This window comes from Protopterus annectens, chromosome 1.part0 (genome assembly GCF_019279795.1).
Source record: "Protopterus annectens isolate FY-2018-M chromosome 1.part0, PAN1.0, whole genome shotgun sequence".
In the NCBI taxonomy this organism is placed as follows: domain Eukaryota; kingdom Metazoa; phylum Chordata; order Ceratodontiformes; family Protopteridae; genus Protopterus; species Protopterus annectens.
The window spans coordinates 62898468-62920173 of record NC_056725.1 but is presented as its reverse complement, the minus strand read 5'-3'; the positions used below and the strand labels follow the sequence as shown (position 1 = coordinate 62920173).

General features: G+C 42.4%; 1 protein-coding gene across 1 annotated transcript in view; it reads left to right on the top strand.

Annotated features, from left to right (window-relative positions):
• Positions 1-10182: 10182 nt before the first annotated feature.
• The window catches only part of AXL (AXL receptor tyrosine kinase), a 1440461-nt gene continuing 1428937 nt past the window's right edge, over positions 10183-21706 (top strand). The window contains exon 1 of the mRNA XM_044083580.1: positions 10183-10892. Coding sequence (XP_043939515.1) covers positions 10826-10892 — 67 coding nt within the window. The 5' untranslated portion in view covers positions 10183-10825. The remainder of the gene's footprint in view (positions 10893-21706) is intronic.

Below are 21706 nucleotides of genomic sequence, written 5' to 3'. Positions count from 1 at the left end.
AAAGGCTGTTGGTCCAGATGACATACCTGTGGAAGCATGGAGGTATTTAGGTGAAATGGCAGTGGAGTTTTTAACCAGATTGTTTAATGAAATCTTGGAAAGTGAGAGGGTGCCTGATGAATGGAGAAAAAGTGTTTTGGTACCGATTTTTAAGAATAAGGGTGATGTGCAAAGCTGTAGTAACTACAGAGGGATTAAACTGATCAGTCACAGCATGAAGTTATGGGAAAGAGTAGTGGAAACTAGGTTAAGAAGGGACGTGATGATTAGTGATCAGCAGTATGGTTTCATGCCGGGAAAGAGCACTACAGATACGATGTTTGCTCTGAAAGTGTAGACTTAGAGAAAGCATATGACAGGGTGCCTAGAGAGGAGTTGTGGTATTGTATGAGGACGTCGGGAGTGTCACAGAAGTATGCAAGAGTGGTACAGGATATGTACAAGGGTAGTGCAACAGCGGTGAGGTCGGCGGTGGGAGTGAGAGATGCGTTTAAGGTGGAGTTGGGGTAACATCAAGGATCAGTTTTGAGCCCTTTCTTATTTGCAATGGTGATAGACAGGTTGACAGACAAGATCGGACAGGAGTCCCCGTGGACTATGATGTTTGCAGATGACATTGTGATCTGTAGTGAGAGTAGGGAACAGGTGGAGGAGACCCTGGAGAGATGGAGATATGCCCCAGAGAGAAGAGGAATGAAGGTCAGCAGGACTAAGTCAGAATATATGTGTGTGAATGAGAGGGAAGATAGAGGAATGGTGAGGATGCAGGGAGTAGAGCTGGTGAAGGTGGATGAGTTTAAATACTTGGGATCAACAGTTCAGAGTAATGGTGGGTGTGGAATAGAGGTGAAGAAGAGAGTACAGGCAGGATGGAGTGGGTGGAGAAGAGTGTCAGGAGTGATTTGTGACAGACGAGTACCAGTAAGAGTGAAAGGGAAGGACTACAAGAGGGTAGTGAGACCAGCTATGTTATATGGGTTGGAGACAGTGGCATTGACAAAACGGCAGGCGTTAGAGCTGGATGTGGCAGAGTTAAAGATGTTAAGATTTGTACTGGGTGTGACGAGGGTGGACAGGATCAGGAATAAGTATATTAGAGGGTCAGCCCAGGTTGGAAGGTTTGGCGACAAAGCGGCAATATTGTATTTGAAGGCCTCACCTTGTGTTTCGCACAGAAGTGGGTGTGTCGTGAATGATTGACGACCAGGTCTGCATATGTAATGAGCCATGATTGACATGGCATGCTAATCAGCTGACAGCCCTAGTTTCTCCTCTTACAGATTAAGGTTAAGATGAGCAGCTATTAAAAAAGTTACTTTAAGGCAGTGAGAGAGAAAAAAATGTTCCATACTACAAAGCTAACAGAATGCAACACCATCTTCCATAGTTCCTCCACCCTTACCGAAATTAATAAGGGGAAAATGTCCTAATCAATAATCAGTGAACGCCATAATCATACTTTGCAATCTTTTAGAGCAAAAATATTTGGACAGAGCCAAATATAGTGGGGGTGGGAGAAGGAAAGGCACAAAAACAGTGACAGTTTTTAAAGGCTGCTCTTAAAAACGTAAGAAACTTGATAGACTAACAGGTTTTTCAGTAGAATTCACTAAATGGCGGGAAGAGCAGAGTGCATGATGATGCTATGATGATATGCTATGATGATGATGCTATGGTGATGTTAAGTTGCTAACGTGCGTGTCTAATTCCGTTAAAAAAATCGTATCACCAAGCGGTATAAAAAAAAGAAGCAAAAACCAAACACGTTGCAAAACAAACAACAAAAAATCATATGTGAATTAAATCCACGGCCACTACACATACAAACTAAATGCAAATGATGATCATCGTCCATGTTCCTAGAAATAAGTCTGCCCCTTCACGCTTGTTCCTAGTTTTATAAAAGTGAGAACAAAGTTGCACTCAATACTTGTGTGACATTTGCTACCACGTATAAAAAACGCTGACAGAAAAAGAAATTACTTCAAAAGTTGTAACACTTTCTTGGAGCATGGATAGCAACCCCTATTGTGCTGGATTGTCATAGTCACTGCACCTTCCCATGTGTTTTCGTAGTGGACTCGCACTTCTCAACTGCCCAGATTTCCACTTGTTTTTGGTCTTTTCCTCATAAAATTGGTGGTTTCCTGCAAATCATTGAGGGTTGAAGTCAATAAATATTGACACACATACTGCTCAACCTTTTAGAACAAGAAATCTGGACAAAGCCATAAATAAAGTAGGACAAAGGTCATCCAAAATAAGGGCAATTTTTAAATATTGCTCTTAAACTTAGAAATTTATGGCGATATTTTACTCGGAGAAGCAATAAAAGCACTGTAAGATAGTCTTTAAGAATTAGAACTATCAGTAACATTGCACAGTATAAAGTATATGCTAGTGTCGCTATTGAGGGAATGCATATTCATTAGTGCCCGATTACGAAATAGCACGGGGGCGGGGCTTGCTACTGCACATCTGGTGGGGCCCTCAAGTAAAATATTGCCGACAAAGTCAGAGAGGCAAGATTACATTGGTTTGGACATATGCTGAGGAGGGATGCTGTGTATATTGGGAAAAAGATGCTAAGGATGAAGCTACCAGGTAACAGGAAAAGAAGAAGGCCTAAGATAAGGTTTATGGATGTGGTGAGAGAGGACATGCAGGTGGTTTGTGCAGCAGCGGCCTTAGGCAGCTGGTGCCCTAGGCAAAAGGGTTCCACGGCGCCCCCCCCCCACACCATCCAGGTGCCCCATCCTGGTCTACCTACACCAAATAAATACTAGAAAAGTGCCCCTGCTACAGCGGCGCCCTAGGCGGCTGCCTAGTTGGCCTATGCCTAAGGCCGGCTATGGGTTGATGTGACAGAGCAAGATGCAGGGGACAGGAAGAAATGGAAACAGATGATCCGCTGTGGCGACCCCTAACGGGAAAAGCCGAAAGAAGGTGATGATGATGATGATGTCAGCAAGAAACTCCACTATTCATTACTTCCAGTCCCACCCAGACTGCTTCTGAAAATAAAAGCTTCTACATGGTGATGTTTAAGGTTGCTACCTTTTCAAAGTGGGACATGTATAATGTAAATATGAAATTGCGTAGGCCGTATTACAATACAAACAACCAGTGAAAACAGTTGGACTTCAGGTCTTTTGACAAAATAAAGATGTTAAGTTGTCTATCTCGCCTTCATTCTTGCTGGATGGGTTCGGAGCCGACCTCGGCTCCGACTCGGCCACTCTAAAAGCTCGAGAGTTGGTTCCACCGGCTCGAGGCTCCCCTTATATCCCACAATGCTAGGCGAGAGTTACCTCAGATCTCGTTTGCCGCTACAGCGATCGAGGTGTTGGTTTTCTACCGGCTTCTTGGTAAGTAAACTTTCAGTAAGTTAGGATACTTAAACCCCTTTATTTTTGATTTTAACTACTTTTCCCTTAGTTTAGTGGATTTCTAACCCTTTTTTCATAAAATCCCGTTTCTTTCCACAAGAACTTAAAAGTTCTCCCTCGGGCCTTCAGGCCTTTCCCTCATTCCCTAGTGGTGTGTGTGTGTTACTCTTAATTAAAACCCTTTGATAGTTGTTTTATTTTTGAGTTTTTAAAAAATAAGATAAAGTGTAATCAGTGTGTCTGACTGAGTGTGTGTCGTTACACTTTCTTGTTCTAAGATGTCTAAAGACACAAAGGTCTCAGGCTTCAAGAAGTGTGATGCGTGCTGTCAGAAAATGTCTCTGACAGACGGTCACACTTCTTGTGTCTACTGCCTGGGGCCTTTGCACCTGCAGGACTCCTGTGCTGTATGCCACGGCTTCAGTCCCAGGGTCCTGCAGGAAAGAAAGAACAAGTTGATCCTAAGGGGTCTACTTAAGCCTGAGGATTCCCTTTCTGTCTCTGGGAAGCCCTCCAAGGCTTCTAGGTCCTCGGCTCCAGCTACTGAGCCGAGACCTAAGGCTATTAAACCTACGTCTGCATCGGCTCCGGCTGGAGCCGATGAGTCTACAGCTTCTGTGGTTCCCTCGGCTCCGGCTGGAGCCGAGGTATTAAAATCCTTGTCGGCTCCGACCAGACCTTCGGAGCCGACATCTAGGAAGAGATCTAGGTCACCATCCCTTGGCTCCATTCATTCGGCTCCAGCATCTCCTCTGCTGTCTGAACAGAGCCATAAATCTCACTCCTCTAGGTCATCGAGGCTGTCGGATCATGACCTTCAGAGGGTAGTGAGTCGACTTCTTAAGTCCGAGGCACTGGCCCAAATGCTTCAGATCCCGACTCATCAGTCGATGCCTGCCCCTGTCCATCAATATGTTCCTCCTCCGACTCCGTTGAGCTCGGAGCCGGGGCATTTCGGAACCGAGACTGTGGTAGCATCGGAGCCGATACCGATGTCTTCGGCTCCGTCGTCGGCTCCGATTTCTTCTTTCGAGGAATCTCGGCGCCGGACTTCCCTCGTCGGCTCCGAGGGGGTGAGTGGCATCGGACCCTTGTCCGACCCCGCTCTTCCTCTCGGAGCTTCGGCGCTGGTGAGTTCGGCTCCGACATCGGCCTCGGAGCCATCACTGTCGGTGCCGAGGGAGGTTCCCAGCTTCGGGCGGGGACCTCTGGCTCTGCCTGACAGGGGTGCGTTCGAGGTCATGCGGAGTGTGTTAGAGCCTGGCTCTACTCCACAGTCGGCTCCGTCCGTCCCTCCCTCTACGGTGCCTCAGGTCAAGTCGATTCACTCCCTCATCCCGGACCGCAGAGAGTCAGCTCCTCAGGAAACCCCTGTGGGGATCTCATCCTCTTCCGAGGCCTCTCCTGATTTGGCAGAAGAGCCCCCTCGGAAGAGGAAGTGTAAGAGGAAACACATTGACTCACCTGAGTCCATCACATCTGACACAGATTTAGAGGATTCCGAGGGTTCCCCCCGTTCCCCTTCTGAAGATGTCTCTTTTGCAGACATTCTAGAAATCCTCAAACAGAGAGGAAATTGGCCAGCCCTCAACCCTTCGGAGGATGAATCTGTGTACCTTGAGGCGTTTGGCTCTCGTCCTTCCACCTCCTGGGTGTCTCCCCCCTTTGACCCCCTCATGCAGGTAGTAGCTAAAAAGGCATGGACGGCTCCTGATTCAGTGGACCCCACTCCCAGGAGACCCTCAAAATTCATACAGCACCAGCAGACAAACAGTTCTTGACAAAAGGAGTTTCTGTGGATGCTATGGTGGTTGCTGCTGCCACTAAGAAGGAACTAGCTGATCCTTCAGTACCTGTCCATCCACCTAACAAGGAATCTAGGTCCATGGACAGGTACGGGAAGCGGATGTTCTCATCAGCGACATTTGCTATGCGTTCACTGAACTACCTGTGCCATTTTACTCGTCTTCAAAGGGACTTGATCAAAGAAGCGAGTGACATGTTGAAGGACCCTACAGCTGCGGGTTTTCAAGACAGGATGAACACTCAGCTGGCTACCCTTAACTCCATAGCCAACTCCTCCATGCGCCTCCTTTCTTATGCGGCTGATGGAGCGAGCAGGGCCGCAGGGACAGGTGTGGCCTTACGTAGGCATGCCTGGATGCGGCTATGCAATTTTGCGGACCCCTTCAAGACGTCTTTCACTAATTCCCCGTTCGATGGATCATCTCTCTTTGGTCCTCAAGTGAAAGAAACCTTGACTAGGTGCGAGACTGATGGCAAGACTCTTTCTGCCGTCGGAGTCCGTTTTTCTACTCCTTCTAGGCCTTACCCCAAAGGCCAGAAAAGTGGGAAAATGTGGTTCCGTAAACAATCTCAAGGGACTTCGCCTGACGCACAGAGTCGGTTCCCCGCCAGAGGCAGAGGCGGGAATAACAATGGTAGACGTCGCCCTCGAGGCAGGGGGGCTCCGCAGAACCAGGGCAATCGAGAAGCTTTCTCTGATAAGCCCTTTCAGCATCCCTGAGGTGTTGCCCGACTGTCCACCTTCGGAGGCAGTCGGGGGAAGATTGTCACTGTACCCAGAAGCCTGGCTATCCCTGACTCAAGACAAATGGGTACAGTCCGTCATTTCGAAGGCTATTCTATTCCCTTTCTTCGCATTCCAAACCAATCAAAAAAATCCCTTCCAGATGTTCCACCCGCTCAAAGGGATCTAGCGGTTTTGGAAATTTCAAAGCTGCTTGCAAAAAGAGCAATTCAGCCAGTTCCAGCAGACCAGCAAGGATCCGGAATCTACTCAAGGTTCTTTTTAGTTCCAAAGAAAACAGGGGACTGGAGACCAATTTTGGATCTCAGTATCTTGAACAGATCAGTCAAGAAAACAAGATTTCGGATGGTCACGCTGCAGTCCATCCTTCCCCTGTTGGGAAAAGGAAACTGGATGTGCTCTATAGACCTTCAGGATGCGTACTATCACATAAAAATGAACAGACGCTCCAGAAGATTCCTCCGCTTCAGGCTGGGAACCAGTCATTTTCAATTCAGGGCCCTGCCCTTTGGTCTCACCACTGCCCCCGGGGTGTTTACCAAATGCATGGCAGTGGTAGCTTCTCACCTGAGACGACAAGGATTCCAGGTGTTTCCATATTTGGACGACTGGCTCCTCACAGCTCCCACCAAGCATCTCCTTCTGATGGCCAGGGATTACACTTTTCGCATTTGTCAAAAGTTAGGCATTTCAATAAATTGCGAAAAGTCTGTTTTGTCGCCTTGTCGTACTATTACCTTCATAGGCGCAAATCTAGACACAGTAGACATGTCTGCGAGACTAACAAATCAGAGGATAACAGACATACACAAACTGGTCTCACTCCTTTTCAACAACAACAGAATCAAAGCCAGGTTAGTTCTGAAAGTGTTGGGTATTATGGCGGCGGCCATACCTCTACTTCCATTAGCCAGATTCCACATGCGAATCCTTCAATGGATGCTCTTTACACAATGGTCATACCAGCAACTTCCAATGTCCCACACCATTATGATCACGCAGGCGTGCAGAAATCATCTCATGTGGTGGATGTCTTCCCCTCAGCTCTTGTTGGGAAGACCCTTTGTTCCTCCCCCTCCGGTTGCTACTCTGACAATGGACGCCTCCCTGATCGGGTGGGGGGGGGCATTATCAGGGCAGGACGGTCCAGGGCACATGGCAACCAGACGAATGCCACTTGCACATAAATGTTCTGGAGATGAGAGCAGTGCTTTTAGCGTTGCAAGCCCTTCAAGACTCTCTTCCCTTGGGAACGATTGCAATCCAGACAGACAATATGTCTGTAGTGTGGTACATCAACAAACAAGGCGGAACCAGGTCCTACCCCCTGTGTCAAGAAGCACTCAGATTGTGGCAATGGGCGATTTCTTCTCAGCGGTTTCTGATAGCAACGCACATCCCCGGGAAGTCCAATCAAATCGCGGACAAGTTGAGCAGAGCTATCCTCATGCCTCACGAGTGGTCTCTGAAAGACTCTGTTGTGAGAGAAATTTTTCTCAAGTGGGGTCAGCCTTGCTGTGATCTTTTTGCTACTCCCCAAAACAGCAAGTGCAGAGATTATTTCACTCTATTCCCCTTACCAGGCCAACCCAGTAGAGACGCTCTAGTCCAAGTTTGGCCCCGGGGACTTCTGTATGCATTTCCTCCCTTCCCACTAATCTCTCAAGTGATACAGAAAGCTATTGCTCAGAAGGCCTCGTTGATCCTCATTGCTCCTTACTGGCCTCGACAGGTGTGGTTCCCCTTTCTACATCAATTTCTATTGGAGCGACATTGGCATCTGGACCTAGTTCCAGATCTTTTGATCCATCAATCGGGTCAGTTGCATCGCTCCCTCCCCTCTCTGAACCTCACTGCTTGGTTCCTCCAGTTCCAACCTTAGCCAGGCTTCCTCAATTATCTCATTCTGTTCGAGATATTTTGATAGCTTCCCATAAATCTTCCACTCGGAAGATTTATTTGAGTAAGTGGAAACGCTTCACATATTGGGCTCAAGGAAGGGACATAGATCCTTTCACTGCTTCCATCCAAATAGTCCTTGATTTTCTAGCTGAACTCTTCCATGCAGGTTCATCTCCTTCTACTCTTAAAGTTCAATTGGCAGCTATTTCTAACTTTCATGTGGGTATCTCTGAGTCTGCCTTAATGTCCCACAAGCTTTGCAAAGCCTTTTTGAAAGGAGTTTTTCTTCTCAGACCTCCTATAAGAAATCCTCCTCCTCCTTGGGACCTAAATTTAGTTCTTACTTCTTTGATTCTCCCCCCTTTCGAACCTGCAGCCTCCTGTTCGTTAAAATTGCTATCATGGAAGACTCTCTTTCTGGTAGCTATTACTTCAGCTAGAAGAGTTTCAGAACTTCATGCACTCAGCTGTCGACCTCCTTATCTATTGTTCCATAAGGACAGGGTATCCTTACGAACCAACCCGTCCTTTTTGCCTAAGGTAGTCTCGACATCAAATCTAAATCAAAGCATTGACCTCCCTGTCTTTTTCCAGAATATTCCAATAGGTCTGAACAAAAATTACACTGGCTAGATGTTCATCATCAGTTGAGGTACTATTTGGATAGAACAAAACAATTCAGAAAATCTGACCAACTGTTTGTCTCCTATGCAGAAGGCAGAAAGGGACTTTCAGTTTCAAAGGTATCATTATCTAGATGGCTTACATCTCTGATTTCCCTTGTTTATGAAATTAGACACCAAAAGCTGCCTAATAAACCTAAGGCCCATTCTACCAGAGCTTTGGCTACTTCTTTATCCTTCCAAGACAGACTGCCTATTGACACCATTTGTGCAGCGGCTACTTGGGCTACTCCTCACACTTTCATTTCTCATTATAAGTTGGATTTAGCTTCTAGGCATAGAGCTAACTTTGGTTCCACTGTTCTCAGGAGTCTGTTCCGTTAGGCCACCGGGACAAGGTGCTAGGACGGTCCCATCCAGCAAGAATGAAGGCGAGATAGACAACTTAACATATAGAAGTTATGTTCTTACCATAACGTTCCATGTTAGTTATCTTCTTCTCGCCTTCTTCTTGCGTCCCACCCTCCTTCCCCTGGCCTGGACAGACCTAGAGGAGTTGTGATTGTGACCTCTCTTTCTACCACCTCTTTACTTAGGCATATGCTGCTTTGCATATTTCCTGAATCAGGATGTTCTCCCTGTTGTTAGAGGTGGACTCTGTTTATAGTTATTCTGTTACTATTATAAGCTGGGGTAGCTTACAAACGAGATCTGAGGTAACTCTCGCCTAGCATTGTGGGATATAAGGGGAGCCTCGAGCCGGTGGAACCAACTCTCGAGCTTTTAGAGTGGCCGAGTCGGAGCCGAGGTCGGCTCCGAACCCATCCAGCAAGAAGAAGGCGAGAAGAAGACAACTAACATGGAACGTTAAGGTAAGAACATAACTTCTATTTTTCGCTTGAAGTATTGTAGTTGTTTTTTTTTTTTTTGTTACTTTAAGGTGCACCAGATAGGATACGGCAATTAGAGGAAAATGATGAATTACCTTTTTCTCATAAAATCTCAGGACAGTTATTATTTTTCAAGTTATTTCCAGTATGTAACAGTTCAAATAGGGACTGCCGGCGTGAAGAGACAGGTAATAACCCTATAAACTGGCAGAATTTTCTTAAAATACGCTCTTCCCACTAACAGAATTGTTCAGCTGTTTTCTTCTAGCAAGCTTGGCTAGTAAGTGGTCAGATATATGCATAATCGTGTTATACCATAACTCTCAATGTTTCACGTAGAGAATCAGGGCAAATCCAGAAGTAATCATGGACAATGAGAACACTAACATATTACTGGTGTTAACGTGTAATGCTAACAGAGAAAGCGAATTAACAAATGTTTTCTTAAGTAACATAAGTCTTTAACTCTAATTATTATCATTATTGTTAAAAACTGTAATCCATCGACTTTTCTGTCCAAATCAGCAGCTGTATGAGGGGTTAGGGCAGTGGGACAGAGAAATGGTAGGAGACAACAGGGACGTCCCTGAAAATCAGACTCATCTCATACACTGTGTTTCGTGCCGACAATGAGGGCGTTTTTATGTTTTGAAAAACAACGTGCTTTAATATATGATAAGTTTCCAACAGTTGAACGGTTTCGAAGCCAGGAACGTTTTGTTTAAAAATTCTTAAAAAATGTCTGCCACTTTAAGAAAGTGAACTTTTTCCGAATGTATTAAACCCTTTTGTCCAGAGGAATGCGCTGCTCATACCAGTGTATTCTCTACCTCATCGGGACTTGGTCTCGTCCCCCTTTTTGTTTAGGAAGCTCTAAATAGAAGTAGGGCTTTCTATTTGGCCGAAAGCGAAGAAGCTTCCTTATTTTATAAAGTTTTAAAGTATTGCGGGAGGGCATCAAATCGTAGAGCACCATGTCATAGCAGAAAAGTGAAGAGCTCATCAACACCTTGTTAAATCTGAGCTCTGAAAGAAGCTTTTAGCGAGAAAAACTGTGTTTTTATGGACGCGAGGACCACAAAACCGGGGAGAAAGATGTTCTGCTTCACCATATAAAGGGGATAAGGCATTCATTTTTGAAAGAAGTTAAGTTAACCTGAGCCAGTTTTGCACCTACAATGTGGGACTGAGTACAGAACTGTTGCTGCTCTGAAATTTGCAAGTCAGTCGAGCCCCAACCACACACACAAACTACATCTCGGAGCTCATTTCAAAAGTTTACATTATTCACTGGAATAATATTCAGTTCACATTTTAAGTGAATCTGGGAAGAGTGTGGGTTTGTTATAACAGCTCTCGGGACCCTTCAGGCTCAGCGGGACTTGTAAAATCCATGAAAACAGACTAGCCCAGGGTTTAAGGATCGGCGAGGAGACCCAGTGGGTTGTAGTGTTCTTGGCATTTTCAATCATGCGATGGCTGAGTTTACTTATCCTGTGCATAGCCTCACTCCACCAGGGCTGCTGCACTCATCTGGGTAAGTGCAACCTCTGTCTGCTCCATCGGTGTAGTCTGCCATTCTTTGTGCAGCCATCTGTGTTTTTATGTTATTTTCGTATATACTAGATGTTGTAGTCTACGTCATTTCTGTGTAACTGACTGAGTAAAAACAACTTTCAATTAGGACTGATGAGCATATCAAATAAAAAAATGTGACTGCGGCGGCAGAATGTTGTAATTGTATATAAGTTAACACTATCTATTCGTACAAGTGTACGACGGTCATTACTTGGGAGATGGATAGTGAGGTGGAGTCTTAAGCACAAAATGAAGTATTGTTGCTGTTCAGGTCTGCCTTTTTATTGAATTGTACATTGCTTTGAGGTTTTGTCACTAAGGTTGCAAAACACATTTTAGCATGAACATATAACTGTGCCAAAGAGGGAGAGAGCACCTCTGTATAGTATACACCTTTACCTTTGCAGCTGCCCTTCCCATTTCAGTGACACTTTTAATCACATATATTTGATTGCATGCATAAATAACTTTGTCACTGTTACTCATTTGCATCACACGCATTTTGCTAATTTAAATCTAGTTATTGCCACAACTGAGCCCGTTTTAAATCTGGTTCCATTGTCCAGAATCTCTAGCCCCACTCCTACTTCCCAAGCTGTAATTCTCCTACTGTTACCTTTACAGTCTGTATCATGAGCTCCACATCATGTCCCTCCTCTTCTCCAAAGTAAACAGTCTTAGCCCCCGGTCGTATGACAACTGATCTACTTTTCTGAACTTTTTCATAACATGTTCATCACTTAAAATGTTTAAATATCTTTTCCCCTAAGCGGCCTCAGAAATTGCCTACAGAATCCCATTTGTGGCCTCAACAAAGCCCTGTACAAGGGAGTTGCCATTTCAAAATCCCTTAATGTTCGCTTGGTAGCCTTTTAGCCTTTGTCACTTTTTCCTCATGTTACTCTTGGTAATTCATTTTAGGTGTACAAATAATTCCCTTACGATTCTCATTACAATCATAATGAGATTCTTTCACCAAGTGTAGGAAGTGAAAATGCAGCTAAGTAGTTGAAACACGTAGATATAGGTTTGGCTTCCATAACTTCTAGTTTTATTCCATGAAATATCGAGCAAAGAATAATGCAGAAGTGGAGAAAAAAACACCCAGCCAGCTAGCTAATATTTTGTGGTAAAAGTGAAATCGGGCACTACACAGAACAGACTGTAAGGACACAAAAGAAAAATAATAATGCAAAAAAAAAGGTTACAAGAAAAAAAAATGCATGCTATGTTTACAGTTAAACTGTGCATATGGTATTTTTTTTTTTTACTAACTCGCCTCTCCATCTTAAATAAAAAACTAAATTTGAAAAACTAAATTTGTGAACTATTTCCGTACATGAATGCGGTCTAACTTGAACCTTTATTGCTAATAGCATTGTTAGTTGCCCTCAGTAATGTGACAGCTTTCTTAGCCAAGTCTTCTATACCCCTGTAATGGGCTGGTGTTCAGTTATAAAGAAACGTACTGTCATAATTAGGTGAAGTTATAATGTTTCCTCCTTAATTTTTTATTAAATTAATGTGTATATGTATATTTATGATCATTTTAATGCATTGATAAGCTGTCATTTCTGAACTGATTTAAGCTAATGGTAGAATTAAAAGAAGCTTGTTTATTATTTATACACAACAGAGATGCTTGGTTATGAGCGTGAGCATAGTACACCCTATTCACTTATGGGACAAGTCATCCAACAAATAACTTGGCAACAGCTGATTTATGAACATGCACAAAAACAAACGCACAGAAGTAATTCAGCAATTGTTTAACCTTTTGACAACCCAATTCCTGCTAAATTGTCCTGAGGGTATAAAGTTTGATAACCGGCTGATCATTTACTTATTGCATTTTGTTGACCAGTTAAGAGTGCACTGGAATTGCTTGCAATTTTTGGGGAGACACCTAGCATACTACACAATACTGACTGAAGGGGAAAATGATATGCAAACTGTTATTCCCCTAACCTTCATGTTGAGTGTTTTGGGCTCGTTACTATCACTGTATTCATGGATATTTTTTTATTGACTTTTCATTTAAAGAGTGACACTTAGCAGTGCATCCCTTCCTTCTACTACATTATAGTAATACTACTGGCAACTTCCAGTATGAGGACATACTCTGTGGTTTCAGAGATTTTATTTATTGATGGATTGCATATAGTGAAAATACATTACTTCACATTATGAGTAAAGATTCAAAGTGCGGCATACAATTTTAGTCACCTGCTCTAATCCTTTAAAATCTATTACTCAATAGCTGCAAGTCTTTAGTAAGTTTTTGACTCTGCTTTTATTATTTAAGACTGTGGAGGCTGTCTTAAAAAATGCATCTCTGATCTGCAAATTTTGGGATATGAGAGCAACAGTTGCAGAAAGCCTAGAATCTGTGTTTGTTAGTTAACCAAGTCGAATAATCAATTGTTTGACTGTGTGGAGTAGTGCTTTTTTTGATAGTGTGTCACAGCAGGAGAGAGAGAGAGAGAATAAAAGGGAACCTTCAGCTGCTGTTCGTTATGTCTGTAACCTTAGCTTGAACAGCAACTTGTGACTTTTGCCCTAAAAAACATTACTACTTAGCAGCAATTTTTTTCATTGCTGTGACACAGTAAAATTCTGGTTCTTGAGGCTTTTTCATAAAAAAGTCATTATAAATTTAATTTGTGCTGTAAGAGTAAGATGCCAGGTTTGTTGTTTTACTTTGCCAAAGCTTGACTGATTGGAGACAGATGTTTTACCAGCGGTTGATGAATCTACGGGATCCGCAATAAAAAAGGGGGCTTGATTCCAGGGTGGAACTATCTGCAAGCAGCCAGCTGTAATGAATTCTCTTGCTTGTTGACTTTTTTTGTATGAGTCACTATACCATGGCCACACTACACAGTTCCTGGGAACCTTTGAGATTAGTGAAGGGGTGGAGACAGAAGTGGTGGAGCCAAGGAAACTTTGCACTTTAGGCTCCAGACGAAGGAAGTCAGGCACAGCTGTATTTTCCAGCTTGTCTACAGGGACTGAAAGTCAGCCTTTTCTTAACTTGTAAAAACAAATGGTTCTGTTCCACCACTGCATCATGGTGCCCAGTTCACTTGAGGAAGCCTAATATGTTCACCATATGCTGTTTTCCTGAACTGCAGGCCATTCATAAACTCATGATGGTACACACTTCAACTGCTTCTTGTTTAAATACTGCTTTCCTACTGTGTCTTGTACTTGCAAAGGTATTTCTGTAAGGCTCATGAATGAAAAGGGAGTGGTTGCACACTAGGCTGCATACCTGATTAAAGGAAACATAGAAGTAATAGTACAGACTTCTCTGTTCTGGCAAACTAGAACAGTAGTGCAGAACTCAGGTGAAGAAAGTAATTGGATACTGTATTATGTTTGCGTGCTTATTTACTTATTTTGTTTTTGTTTGTTTTAATCTATTTATTTATCCATTCATTCATTCTGGTCCGGTCCGAGGACCCTTTTCAGGCATGTCCCAGGCATTGTCTCCAACATCAAGCATATGTCAAACGTATGCTGGTGTGTAATGCAAAGAAAACAAAACATAAAATTACATGGTAAAGAGAAACAGTCAATTTTTATTGGTAAAAGTATTGACAAAATATACTAGGCAAGACTAAAATGATAGGCACGTATATGAACTAGCTCACTTGTATATTCTATTAACAATTACAGAATAGCTTTGTAGTTAGTGGTAGGTCACTGTACTTTTATGTGTAAGCTTAATAAAGAGTATAATATGACTATTTATGTTAATCAGGCTTATTGTTAAGACTAAGTGGTATTAAGAATTTCAGTAGTAATAAGTAATTTGGTCAGTTTTTAAAATAACCGATTAATTTTCATCTGTATACTTTTAATATGTTAGTAGCTCTGTTTAGTGACTATATGCTAAAGATTTAAAGTATTAATACTTTTAGTTATTGATTCTTGTGTCTCAAAATGTAAACATTTATTTTTCTTCAACTAAGGTTTATTAAGATTATTTTTGAATTTTACATTACTATTAGTATTTCTAATAGCATCTGGTAGGTATTAAGGCAGTATTGAAATGTATTAACCCACCAGTTAGTTTGTGCAGGAATGGGCGTGCCCTGTTTGATTGACAAGGCGGTGGACAGAGTTTCAATATGTAAATACACCATGATTGACACTGAATCCATGCACACAACAAACTCCATCCTTGTCCAAATTATTACTTTCTCCTTTTTCAGGGGGGCAAGTCCCCCTGCACTCCCCACACCCACCGCTGAACAGGTGTTGTGCAGCGGTGCTGGTACTGCAAACAATTTCTGCCATTAATAACAGTATTGTTTAGAGAAACAGTTTTATGGTGTGAACTCTGCCCGATTGCCTGACTGAAATGTGATGTACAACAGGCATTTTAGTTTTATGCCCCTAGTAAAACATGTATTTTTTGGTAGTGAATGTCTACAATAAAACATTGGGTTGCTTTCAGCACAGATGCTGAATATTATTTACATTGCAATGTGTCAGGTGAGGTTTGGGCGGGGTTTGCTATTGCGCATCTGGTGGGTTAATACACTTCAATATGGTATTCCAAGTTGATGAAGCAATTTTTAAAAATGATTTTTCAGGCACAACTACAGTAAGAAGGCATTTGCAAAGGTTTTTGTACTTTATTTTTCCAAAGAGGAAAGCAGAAAAATATTCCTTATGATGCTAAATGCCAGTGATATGCTGTTTCATACAGTCTCACTGTGTACACCAACCAGTTGTGTCTTGTATGTTTACTGCAGTATATTGTGCCTCACTGCACTTCTGTGTTGCATGCAGCTTCAGCAGTGATGCATAATGTGGGTGATGGGGTGCAGCTCACTTCTCCTTTAGAATAGTTTGATGCATTAACAGTACCCCCTCAATATGTGCAAATCTAAGCATATCACTTATCTGGAAAGGCTCCATATTTTTTTAACCAAGGAAATTAAAGGTGTTAAATCCTTCAACTGTCCTGATGAACACAACTCTCCTGGATATTCTGAGGTGACCAATGTCTTGCCTTTCAGGCTACAAAACACCTTGTCCTAGTTGATCTCCTATTTCTTCAAGAAAAAACAGTAGCTCTACAATTCCCCCCTGCTAGGGACCTAAATGTACACCAGCCAATAAAACGACTTGCTGAGGGTTGGGATTGTTATTCAACATATGCCCTGCCTATGGAAGAAGTTCTGCCATTTTTGCAGATGGTCTGAATGCCTTGTTGCTGTACTGAATATTTAGCAACACCAGATAAGTGTCTCATTGGGGTTGGGTTTTTTGTACTTTCCTTGCTTTTGCATTTTACTATCTAGAGTTCATGTCCTCCAGGAAGGGAAGATGTCAGTGCCGGAGGAAGTTTCCCCATAAGGATCATCACAAACAGTGTATTTTGTTTTGTTTGAGTGCTTCCCATGACCACACCCCTAGTAGTATCTGTAAGACATTTGTGCCTAACCTACTCAGAAGCCGTTGGTTTTCAAGATGAAAGGCCAGGGTAGACAAACTGCTTAAAGAGTTAGCTCAGGGTACCATGTCAGAATCCTTTAACCGTGAAATACTTTATTTTATTTATTTATATTTATTTGCAGTTTTGTTAACCAGGAAAGTCCATTGGACCTAAAAGAGCCCTTTTTCAATGGAGGCCAGAGGAGAAAAGCTCCAGAAACAATATTACAAAAATTAAAAAGTATTAAAGTTCGCAAAAATATTAATTCATATAAGACATAGAGATACTGCAAAAAAAAAAAAAAAAAAAACTTGCGCTAAATGGCATGACATACATTTCAGTGGGTACATAGGATAAAACCTTTTGTAGTTTACATATGGTATTGCCTACAGTAACAAGACAACGAAGGAAGTGTTTATAGTGGGAAAATAGTAAGGAGAGTATAGCAGGTGTTAGATTTAGATTAGTGAAGAAATCTAGAAGTTGTGGGGGCGAGGTGTGGTGGACGTTTGGAAGGGTGAGAGAGCAGGAACATTCCCATTTAGTCGAGAGAGAGGAATGAAGTAAAGTCTTAAAACAAGTGTGTTTCTGGGTAATTCGGATGTGGGGTGGGAGTGAGTTCCATTTGCGTGCTAGATAGAATGATGGTAGAAGTTGCCCTGGCGAACATGAGGATTTGTATACTTCAAGGACACACTGATTTTTGGATCTGAGTGATGTCAGGTATATGCAGGGATAGTGTGGAGGAGAGGGAGGGGCAATTAGTGGGCCTGAATTTGAAATTATGGACAGTTGAGAGTTGAGTGCAAGAGAGATAGTTGGGGAGTTCTAGCCAATTCAAGGAGTGTGGGGCATCACAGTGGTGAGAGTAGGACTTGGAGCTGGTATCACACTTAGAGATTTTATTATAACAGGATTCAAGTTTTGTCTTTAGGGAGGATTGCAGGTTAGGAGAGGAGCACTGTATGTGAGAGGGAAGGAGGTAAGTAACAGCAAGGGTATGCTTGGTTGAGGGGGTGAGGTAACGATTGTGTCGATAGAGCATCCCAAGCTTCTGGTGGGTTTTCTTGATATTAGTGTTTAGGTGGATTGTTCATCGATAAGGACATCTAGTAACTTGGTATGGGGGACTATTTCAATGGGAGTCTTGTTTTGGCTGACTACAGTGAAGGAGTTTGTTTTCAATTTTGGTGTGTTTGATGGGGTAAATAACATGATTTTAGTTTTCATTGCATTGAGAGCTAGATGATTGTTTACCATCCAAGTTAAGGAACTAAAGCATCCTGAGTTATTTGCATGAGTTTGCAGAGTGATTTGGCAGAACAGGTAGAATTGTTGTACTGGACAAGATTGGCATTTGGGAGACAGTGATGGAAGTTGTTAATAAAGATGTTAAATAGTAGGGGACCCAGGATAGAGCCTTGGGGTTCGCCTGTTGGAGTATGGAGGTAGGAAGAGGTACAGTTTTTCCACTTGACGGCCTGTTGAGGGTTTGAGAGATAACTGGAGAACCAGTTTATGGGAGGGGGGAAAGGCTGAGATGGGACAGGAGTAAGTGATGGGAGACGGTGACGAAAGCTTTGGATAAGTCAAGGAGAAGGGTGAATACTATATTGGCTGAGTCACAGGCATGGTTGATGATATCAAGGAAGGATAGAAGGGCAGTAGTGGTGCTGTGTCTAGGTCTAAATCCGTGTTGAGTGGGGGTCAGCGAGTGATTGTCAATTAAGTTAGGTAAGAGTTGCAGATGAATACACTTTTCAAGAATCTTGGATATAGGGGAGAGAAGGGCCATTGGACGGAAATTGGAGATGTTGGTATTGGTGCCCCCTTTGTGAAGGGAACTAATAAAGGCTTTCTTCCAGAGGAATGGTACAAATGATTGTTGAATGGAGCGATTGATAAGAATGCAGATGGGCAGAGCTATGCCGCAGCTAGCTTGAGGAAGTTGGATGGTAGATTATGTGGGGCAGTACAACATGGTTTTAATTTTTGTAAGAGTTTTTTATGGTATTAACTGGGAATTTCTTGAGGGTGAAGGGAGGAAGGTGACCAGAATTAGTTGGAGAAGAGGGGGGTTTTGGGTGGGTGATGAGGTAGGGGCTAAAACATTGTTGGGGAAAGATGTGGTGAGCTTGGCTACAGAGCCTATAAAAAGGAGTTGAATTGGGAGGCAATGATATTTATTTATGTATGTATGTATGTGTGTATGTATTTGACGTTTGCTAACCAGGAAAGTTCATTGGGCTGAGATGAGCACTTTTTCAATGGAGGCCTGGGGAGAAAAGCTCCACAGTATATATGTACTAAAAATCAACAAGAAGTTTAACAATAAATTAATACAGTAATAGTTCAATATTTACATGCAACAGATATACAAGAGAAAAAACAAGAGTTGATACAGTATGTTCTAGTTACAAACCATTGATGGTCAAACAAGTAGTAGTACAAACAGTAACAGTTATATCAATAGAAGATTCCGAAATAGGAAATGTACACCCCCCCCATATGTGGCAGGCAGAAAGCATAATTGAACTAGGATAAGGCAGTGTGAGGAGGAGGAGGAGGAGTGGAGGGGGGGTTAGGATGGATGGGAGAAGGAGTATTCCCAGGTAGAGGAGAGATGAGTGCAGAAATGTCTTAAAAGAGGAAAGATTTTGTGTAGTACGGATGTGAGGAGCAAGTGAGTTCCATTTGCGATGATTTCCATTTGATATGATCTGGAGAGCTAGGATCTGGGCAAGGATTTTTGTTTTGGCCAGGACTAAGGATGGCAGAGATACTACGCCAAAACTTTTTGGGACTGAATTTGTGATTGTTTTGACATTTAAAGTAGCAGGATTTTCTATCAGCAGCTAGTTGCTTTTTGACTTTATTGTGGAGTTGTTTGTATTTGGTTAGGGAGTTAGATGTTTTGTATTTTTAGTGGTGTTTCCAGGCTTTATCTCTGAGATGCATGAGGGTTTTGGAGTCCTTCGAAAGCCAGGGAGTAATTTTTGTTTTAACCTTGTTAGTTCTTATAAGAGCAAGGCTTTTTAGTAGGTTAATGAATGAAGTATTAAAGTAGGAAACAGCATTGTCGAGAGGTAGAGTTTTGAGCGGGGTCCAGTTCATGTGTTTTAAGCAGTCAGAGAAGGTTTGAGGGTTAAAGTTAGTGAGGGTATGGGTTGTTATATAATTATGTTGAAGGTGGAGAGAGGAAGATGAACAACATTCAAAGGCAGTAAGATGATCACTAAGGGAATTGGGTTAGGGCCCACTGTAAATATTGTTGGCATGGGATACTAGTATCCAGTCAAGAATGCTGCCTGGAGAGGTGTCTTTATTAGGTCTGGTAGGAGAGTTGATTAGTTGGGTGAAGTTGAATAGGTTTACATTTTGAGCAGTAGAGATTGAGAGAATGGGTCCAGTTAATGTTAGCATCGCCTAGGATTATAGTTTCATTATGTATGTTAGAAGAGAACCAAGAGAGAATATCTTCAAGAATTGGGATATTATTCCCAGATGGAATATACAGGGATGCTATGCATATGTTTTTGTGGTTGTTTATTTTTAGGAGGGCAAGGGTTAGTTCGGCAGTAGTGAATTGGGGTAACGGATTGGTGTTAGGGAGTCACTGTTCGAGAGGAGGAGGAGAGCAGGGCTACTCCACTACCTTTCTTTTGGGTTCTGTCATTCCGTATTATTCTGTAGTTAGGAGGGATGATTTTGGAGTCTTTCATGTGTGGTTTGAGGCACGTTTTGGAAACAGATAAATTGTCGGGATTATTATGGGAGAGCCAGGCATGAAAATTGGGAAGTTTATCGCATAGGCTTTGCGCATTAATTGTGGCAAAAAGGAGTGATTTGTGAAGAGAGTGAATAAGTCACATTTGGGTTTTTACACTGGTTGGCCAAAAGAGCAGGGTTAGGGTATATGTCTCTGGAAATGAGGAGAGAGATTAGGTTAAGAAGGCAGAATAAAAGTTTTTTAGATGACTTTGTGTTGAGGTTTATACCAGAGGGAGAATAGTTTTAGAAATATTTGGAAGAAATGTTCTGTTGAAAAGGAGGTATCATTGAAGTGATGGAGGTGAGGAGAGAGAGGGAGAGATCTATGATGAGTAGGGTGATTCCTTTTTAGGATAAGGAAAATTATGTGAAGGGGGAGTAAGAGAAGGCTGAGTGGCTGGTTAGATGGAGTAGTGGGCAGAGGAAGAAGGGAAGAAGCATTATGAGTAATGCTTGTAGAGGTATGAAGTCCATAGTGAGTTATAAGGCAGGTGTGCGAATTGTGGGAATATTGTATAGTGATTGTGCAGGTGCAAAGAAAAATAATCAATGGAAAGTTTGGAGTCAAGCATAAGGAGCAGCTGGAAAGCACAGAGGCAAGTTTAATATCAAGGAGTGCTGCAGCTAAACACTAAAGGGACATGCAAATAGCAAATTGAAGGGAAAATCCCAGGGAGTTGCAGCGAGCAGGAAAAGTTAAAAAATATATGCGTCTGTTGAGTGAGGGTATGCTGCCACCTAGTGGCATTACCTGTGTTACTATGTGTGGGTACTACCTACAACTAGGGAGGAGAGTTACGAGAGTGAGGGTGAACAGACTGCTTAGATCTGCCAGTGTGCACGCCACTGAAAACAAACTAGGAACATTGGTGTGTACAAAATCCTTAAAGTAAAATGGTACACATACATGCAATCAGTTGCGAGTACACCAAAGGAGTTAAATAAGATGGATATCACTGGTTTCCTTTCTTTGGGTAAGAAAACACAAAAAGAAAAATCTAGCAATGCTAGAATTTCTACTGTGTTAAACCTCTTGAATCAGAGGCAACATCGGATATATGTAAATTACCCTTTAAGGATACCAGGAGTTTCAGCTAAATGGCATTTCTGAATGTCCATGACTTTTTTCTTTTACTTTTAAGTCTTTTTATGGACAATTTCATGCCAATAAAGCTAGGTGTTGGCTTAAAACAGTCTAACAAATGATTTTTAACAGCAGTATAATCAAAATATTCACAATCAGCAAGTTTAGATGACATAGTTACAGCTTTGCCATGGAGTAAGGCGGTCAGGAACCGTACCCAGAGTCTTTGGTCAGCATCATACTGTTTACATACCCTCTCAAACATATAAATGAAACTGTCAAAATGATCCCACTCTTTAAACTGAGGAAGAAATTTACTGACCTTTTGTGCTTCTGGGGTCCAGTTATTCCCTTCCCTTCCCCATTACCCCCATGTCAGCATCTCCTTTTCATGCTGCCTCTTCTTTTCCTCAGCTTCCAGGTGTGGCAGTTTCTCATTCTCCTCAGCCTGCAAACATCAGTTTCT